The 7,525-nt window shown below is 38.1% G+C and overlaps 1 protein-coding gene across 1 annotated transcript; it reads left to right on the forward strand.

Annotated features, from left to right (window-relative positions):
- The first annotated feature begins 1,090 nt into the window (after positions 1 to 1,090).
- Pcdh9 (protocadherin 9) lies at positions 1,091 to 4,189 on the forward strand. Its single transcript, XM_027938061.3, has one exon. It carries the CDS (start codon positions 1,091 to 1,093, stop codon positions 4,187 to 4,189), a length of 3,099 nt encoding a protein of 1,032 aa, XP_027793862.2.
- The last annotated feature ends 3,336 nt before the right edge of the window (positions 4,190 to 7,525 follow it).

Genomic DNA, 7,525 nt, shown 5'->3' on the forward strand with positions numbered 1-7,525 from the left:
TAAATTGCAGTTAGGGGAGCATCTGAACAGGAGCGTTTTTATGTGCATTACTAGGTTGCAGTATTTATGTGTGGCAAATGTTACTAATATTATAACCAGAGATCAAGGGTAAGAAACTGCATTTTTTTCCTCTCTTTTATGCTCAGAAGAAAATATTGTAGTGTTACATGGGAATGTTAGCTGTGTTTCACTTACATCTCAGCACTCTCCTCTACATCTAGGACAAGGAATTGTATATTATTATACATTTTTCAAAAGTTTTAATGTGTGCATTAGTCTTAATGGAAATAATTTGGCAATATGGAGAAAGGAGAATAGGTTCTGGATAAGAAATTTCAAGTCTTGATATTGTGCTTTTAGGCAATAAGGATATGTAGTGGCCAGTGACTATTGCTTCTGATGCTGCAGCAGCATGTCCGGATGCTTGTTTCCCAGTAAGATTGTATTCAAAGGCAGTTTAAGAACTGGATGGAAAGAAAAAGATACTCTTTTTAGAAGAGAGATGACTCAGTGTGGCAGAGAAGAAAACATATCATATTTGACATGTGACAAAGCAATTAGCAGGAACTGTAGCTAAATACTTAGGATTTTTTACTTGGACCCCAAACAACTAAGGGACGTGGGTTAGAGGCCAAGAGGTGGGTAAACAGCAGGAGGAGAAGAGAACAAGAATGCATGTTTTGAATTTAACAGTATTCAAAAAAAATAAAAAGCGTGGGGGGAATGCAGGTAAAAATAGCTGCTGTCCTTAATCCAAAAGTAGGTAATTTCATTTTCTCTGGGAAAATGCAACAAGCAGGGAATATTCAGTGTTTTTACCCTCAGAGTTAACTTGCCAACAGTGGCAGAGCAAACTGCCATGTTTACTAATGTGCGGTGGAAAATGTGGTGCGATATTTTGTGACTGTGTGTTTTTATTTACTGAAGAATAATATTGTCTGTACGATTGTGTTGACAGTGGCTGTCTCCAAATAAGCGATGAGATGTAATGCATCCTCCAGTCCATGCACACTTCCTCTTGCAATTCGTGCATCCCTCAGTGGAAACCTTTAAACCCTAAAATCCAGGAAAAGAAAATAAATACATTATCATGGACCTGAGGGATTTTTACCTGTTGGCTGCTCTGATTGCCTGTTTAAGGCTGGATTCCGCAATAGCTCAAGAACTTATTTACACTATTAGAGAGGAATTGCCTGAAAATGTGCCCATAGGAAACATACCAAAGGATCTGAACATTTCTCACATCAATGCTGCCACAGGGACGAGTGCCAGCCTTGTCTACAGACTGGTTTCTAAAGCTGGGGATGCCCCTTTGGTGAAAGTATCCAGCAGCACTGGGGAAATTTTCACAACCTCCAATAGAATAGACAGAGAAAAACTCTGTGCTGGAGCTTCTTATGCTGAGGAAAATGAGTGCTTCTTTGAACTTGAGGTGGTGATCCTCCCCAATGACTTTTTCAGGCTGATCAAAATAAAGATAATTGTCAAGGATACCAATGATAATGCCCCCATGTTTCCATCTCCTGTCATCAATATTTCCATTCCAGAAAACACTTTGATCAACAGCCGCTTTCCAATTCCATCAGCAACAGATCCTGACACAGGCTTCAATGGTGTACAGCATTATGAATTGCTAAATGGGCAGAGTGTTTTTGGACTGGATATCGTGGAAACTCCGGAGGGAGAGAAGTGGCCACAATTGATTGTTCAGCAAAACTTGGATAGAGAACAGAAAGATACCTATGTGATGAAAATCAAAGTGGAGGATGGAGGCACTCCACAGAAATCCAGCACAGCCATACTGCAGGTCACAGTAAGTGATGTAAATGACAACAGGCCAGTGTTTAAAGAGGGTCAAGTGGAGGTGCATATTCCAGAGAATGCTCCTGTAGGTACCTCTGTAATTCAGCTCCATGCCACTGATGCAGATATAGGCAGCAATGCTGAAATCCGGTACATTTTTGGTGCCCAGGTCGCCCCTGCAACCAAAAGACTCTTTGCTTTAAATAATACTACCGGGCTGATTACAGTTCAGAGGTCTTTAGATAGAGAAGAAACAGCCATTCACAAAGTGACAGTGCTGGCTAGTGATGGCAGCTCCACTCCTGCTCGAGCAACGGTTACCATCAATGTCACTGATGTAAATGATAACCCTCCAAACATAGACCTCAGGTACATTATAAGTCCCATCAATGGCACTGTGTATTTATCTGAGAAAGATCCTGTCAATACAAAAATTGCCCTAATTACAGTTTCTGATAAGGACACAGATGTGAATGGCAAAGTGATCTGTTTTATTGAAAGAGAGGTCCCCTTTCACTTGAAGGCAGTCTATGACAACCAGTATTTGTTAGAGACCTCTTCTTTGTTGGACTATGAGGGCACCAAAGAATTCAGCTTTAAAATTGTTGCCTCTGATTCTGGGAAGCCCAGTTTAAATCAGACTGCCCTGGTAAGGGTTAAGCTTGAGGATGAAAATGACAACCCACCAATTTTCAACCAGCCTGTAATTGAGCTGTCAGTTTCTGAAAACAACCGACGTGGGTTATACTTAACAACTATTAGTGCCACAGATGAAGACAGTGGGAAAAATGCAGACATTGTTTATCAGCTTGGACCGAATGCCTCCTTCTTTGATCTGGACCGAAAGACAGGAGTTTTGACAGCCTCCAGAGTCTTTGACAGAGAAGAACAAGAGCGATTCATTTTTACAGTAACTGCCAGGGACAATGGGACCCCTCCCCTCCAAAGCCAAGCGGCTGTGATAGTTACTGTTCTGGATGAGAATGACAATAGCCCCAAGTTTACTCATAATCACTTTCAATTTTTTGTGTCTGAGAATCTGCCAAAGTATAGTACTGTGGGGGTAATCACAGTGACAGATGCAGATGCTGGAGAGAATAAAGCTGTGACTCTTTCCATTCTAAATGACAATGATAATTTTGTGCTGGATCCTTATTCTGGAGTCATAAAGTCAAATGTCTCATTTGATAGAGAGCAGCAGAGTTCCTACACTTTTGATGTCAAAGCCACTGATGGAGGACAACCACCTCGTTCCTCTACTGCAAAAGTAACTATCAACGTCATGGATGTGAATGACAACAGTCCAGTTGTCATCTCTCCACCATCTAACACTTCCTTTAAGTTGGTGCCCCTCTCAGCCATCCCTGGCTCCGTGGTAGCAGAAGTTTTTGCAGTGGATATTGATACTGGAATGAATGCAGAACTTAAGTATACAATAGTGAGTGGGAACAACAAAGGCTTATTTCGGATCGATCCGGTAACAGGTAACATCACCCTAGAAGAAAAGCCGGCACCTACCGATGTGGGCTTACACCGTTTGGTGGTCAACATTAGTGATCTGGGGTACCCCAAGTCTTTGCACACACTTGTGCTTGTATTTCTTTATGTTAATGACACTGCTGGAAATGCCTCCTATATCTATGACTTGATCCGCAGGACTATGGAGACCCCACTGGACAGGAACATAGGGGATAGCAGCCAGCCCTATCAAAATGAAGACTATCTCACCATCATGATTGCCATTGTCGCAGGGGCCATGGTGGTCATTGTTGTAATTTTTGTCACTGTTCTGGTGCGCTGTCGCCATGCGTCCAGGTTCAAAGCAGCTCAGAGGAGCAAGCAAGGTGCTGAATGGATGTCCCCAAACCAGGAGAATAAACAAAACAAGAAAAAGAAAAGGAAGAAAAGAAAGTCTCCCAAGAGCTCTCTTTTGAACTTTGTTACTATCGAAGAGTCCAAACCTGATGATGCAGTTCATGAACCTATCAATGGGACAATAAGCCTGCCAGCTGAGCTTGAGGAGCAAAGTATAGGAAGATTTGACTGGGGCCCAGCACCTCCAACAACCTTCAAGCCTAACAGCCCTGACCTGGCCAAGCACTACAAATCTGCCTCTCCACAGCCTGCTTTTCATCTCAAACCAGACACTCCAGTTTCCGTGAAAAAGCACCATGTGATTCAGGAGCTCCCTTTGGACAACACCTTTGTCGGGGGTTGTGACACCCTTTCCAAACGCTCTTCCACTAGTTCAGATCACTTCAGTGCCTCAGAGTGCAGTTCCCAAGGAGGCTTCAAGACAAAGGGCCCCTTACACACCAGACAGGTAAACGAGCACTTTTACTGGTCTATAAGTACTGCATACAAGTGCCCAGTCAACCAGTATTAACGTGCCAGTGTGTCTATTGTTTTGGTCTAACTTTAGCTTAGTTACAAAGAGGGAAAAAAACTTGACCCCTTTTCTATTCCTCTGGGGCTCAGTCAAGAATTTTTAGAACAGCTTTGAAATTTCTGAGTTCTGAGAATTATTTAACCTCCCAGTTTCCTTCAAATGGCAAAAGATGAAAAGAAGAAATTATTCCAAAATGTCCCATGATAATGTTTGCTAAAGAAGAAAACCCATCCTAATATGCCAAATTCTACTCCTGGGGTTTCCAAATTGACAGCTTCAAAATTTTCACAGTTACCTTTTGATCTAAAAAGTCACCTTCAAATCTCAAGTTTTAAATGACATTTGAAGGTCTGATGCCACTTATGTTGGAGCTGTGGTTGCTAAAGGGGTTAATTTTTTTTAGTCTCTAAACAAGATAGTTAATATTAAATGTACATCAGTTGTGAAGCACATGATTGTTGATAGATTGCAACTAAGCCATATAGGAAGTCTCCTCTGTGATTTCAAATTGTTTATTGTAATATAGTAAATTGGGTGTTTGATAGAAAGATTTTCAGTGTCCACAATGGCCAAATAAACTTTCAAAAAGGAAAAAATAAGAAAAAAGGAATGCTATCTCCCTCATATAACTGATTTATAGAGAAAAGAATGAATCCATTGTAAATACTCTCTCATCTTAGTAATGCATAAGTGATCTGTCATAACTCATTTTAAACTGTGAAATATGCCATATGAAGAGGGATTAAGAGACTGAGAAACTCATATTTCAACCAAATCCAGAATTAGTTTTTCTTAGGTCTAATAATTCCTTGCTAATAAAGATTTAAATGCAGCGCTGTCTAATTTATTTCACTGGTGCTTGTCTGTTGCCACAAAATTTGAATGTCGATGATAGCCTGTAGATGGCACTAGGGTATCATGTCGCCTTTGCTGGCCAGATGCCAATCCTGCAGTAGTAAGGAAAAAGGGGGAGGGCAAGATCAAGCTGGTAGTACAGCCAAAGAGATACCTTTTATTTAATGATAGTTGCTCTGGAGCAACTAACATTTAAGTTCATTTGCTTGCTCTTTTCGGATTAGCTCTCACCACACCAACTTTCTGGGATTTCCTAATCCAAGTTGTGTCTTTAATGATATTGGACCACCTCTGGTGATGACCCATCTGTACTGTTAAAAATCAGGAACATATGGATTTCAGAAATTCAAGTAAAACAAAATTAGTTTTCAGAATATTCTTGAGAGTCACTGATGAGACTGTGGAAAAATCAAGGGATTTTCTTTTCTAGGGGTAGGGTGGAGAAGGGTGTCTTCCTGAAACTGTTTCCCCCTTTACTATCCCTTTTTGCTTTTTGCCTGAAATGACTTTAAGGCTTCATAAGATATTTGTAAAAATGTTGACAACTGATCACACAGATGCCCCTAGATAAGCATACTGTCTATGGTTTACAAAAAAAAAATCTACCTTTAAATTATTAAATATCTAGAGCATTTTAGAAGTACACATATTTGGAGCTTAAAAGCACAGGATGAAATGACTTCAAATAAATAAGACATTATTGAAGTCCTAGTAGAGATTATGGGGTTATAAGTTGAAGTTGGAAGTGTGACTTATTTTCATGTTAACTTTATCAGCATTTGAAAAGAGGCTGATGTTTTAAAATTTGGAAATTGTCCTGGCTTAGTAAATATTTTTAAAGATTAATAAATAGTTTATGATGATAGTGAAATTAATTGATAGCACTAAATGGGCTTAATTAAAAAGTTGCTATTTTAAAGAAAAAAAGAAAATTATTTATTAGTTTTTATTATGAAGTTTGTTCACAATATATTTATGGTATTTTATGATTTGCATAATATCTTGAACAAGCTACTGTGATCTGAAACTTTCCATATAAAATCTGAAATTTGCTTTCCAAAGAAATGTACTAATAAGCTTTCTACAATATTTTTCTTTTCATAAATCTGATGGGTATTAGCATTGAAGGGTAAGCCAACTTTTTCTGACTTCTTTCCAATAGTTGAACTTATATATAGTGTAAAGACATAAAAGTTAAGTGCATTTCAGCAAAGCATAGAAAAGACCTTTTGTTGAGGCTTCATCAGTCCCAAAGATATTTGTTTGTATGATGTAATCTTTCAAATAGGATGTTGAGTAATTCTCTAACTGGAACCAAAGTGCACTTTAGACATTGTTTCTGACCATGCGTCACTTTGCAGTTCTCCTATAGGCATTTCAATGTTCAAATGTAGCTATAATTCACTACTTTGATAAAGAGCTACTAAAATTGCTTTGCTTACACATTTTAGAAGTTTTTATGTTGAGAAAAGTAGTGATTTGGAGAAAAGGAATATTGGGAGTAAGGAGAGAGGTAATGGGGATATACAGAGCAATATGCACAATTTTATGGAAAAGAGGCATATTTTCTATGAATAGGGGACATAAATTATATACTATCCTTTGAAAATTTGTTGTTGCTGAACTACATGATAGCTGTCTCAAGATGTTATAGTTAAGGTAAAAAAGTCAAAATACTTTTTTAGTTCCTTCACTTCAACTAGTGACATTTGTACAAAATGAGCTCCTGAATCTATACAATTTTGAAAAATGTAAATGAATCACTACAAATGGGGATTTTTAAGCTGATATATATAATCTGTGGAGATTTTTAGTTGGGTGGGCCCAATTGCTATTAACATGACACTTTTCACTAATGGTGCTAATTGATAGTGGGTAAAATGCAAGATTCTTCAGCTAAGGGTGACCAAAGATAAATAACACTAATTTTTATTGTCTATTCAGTGAAAATATAATGTCTAACTCTTCTACATCATGGGGTTGTTTGTGGGGCAGTGATTTTTGTTTGACTTTTTCCCTCTTGCTGTCCCCCCTTGTGTTGACCTGCAAAGAACATACAATTGTAAATAAGTATTTCTCATTCACTCTATCTTGCTAAGCTTTTATTTTTCTTGAATATAACAAACCCATTACTATATTTCTCATGAATTTTGAAAGTGACTTCAACATTCACAGATTGAGAGTTTGCATTTTAAAGCAAAAGATCATGTCCTGATGTTTATTTATATAACAAAGCAAAGTTCATTGCTCTCAGCTTAAGAGGATGACAACATAATAAATTTCAATAGGGGTTTAAATAATAAAGTTAATTTGTATATTTGTCTAAAAGGAGAAAGGTATTGTTGATGAATATGATTTAAAAATTGATGAATATGATTTAAAAACATGATATCAGTCCTCAAATTGTAGAATATCCCACAGTCACCTAGAGTACTTCTTAAAACACAAACTTTTATGCCCTATCTAGAGAGGGTGTGA

The sequence above is a fragment of the Marmota flaviventris genome, chromosome 4, assembly GCF_047511675.1.
Source record: "Marmota flaviventris isolate mMarFla1 chromosome 4, mMarFla1.hap1, whole genome shotgun sequence".
In the NCBI taxonomy this organism is placed as follows: Eukaryota; Metazoa; Chordata; class Mammalia; order Rodentia; family Sciuridae; genus Marmota; species Marmota flaviventris.

Bases quoted from the DNA above. Each gene is read 5' to 3' on its own strand.
- Pcdh9 (XM_027938061.3), top strand. From the start codon at position 1,091: ATGGACCTGAGGGATTTTTACCTGTTGGCTGCTCTGATTGCCTGTTTA.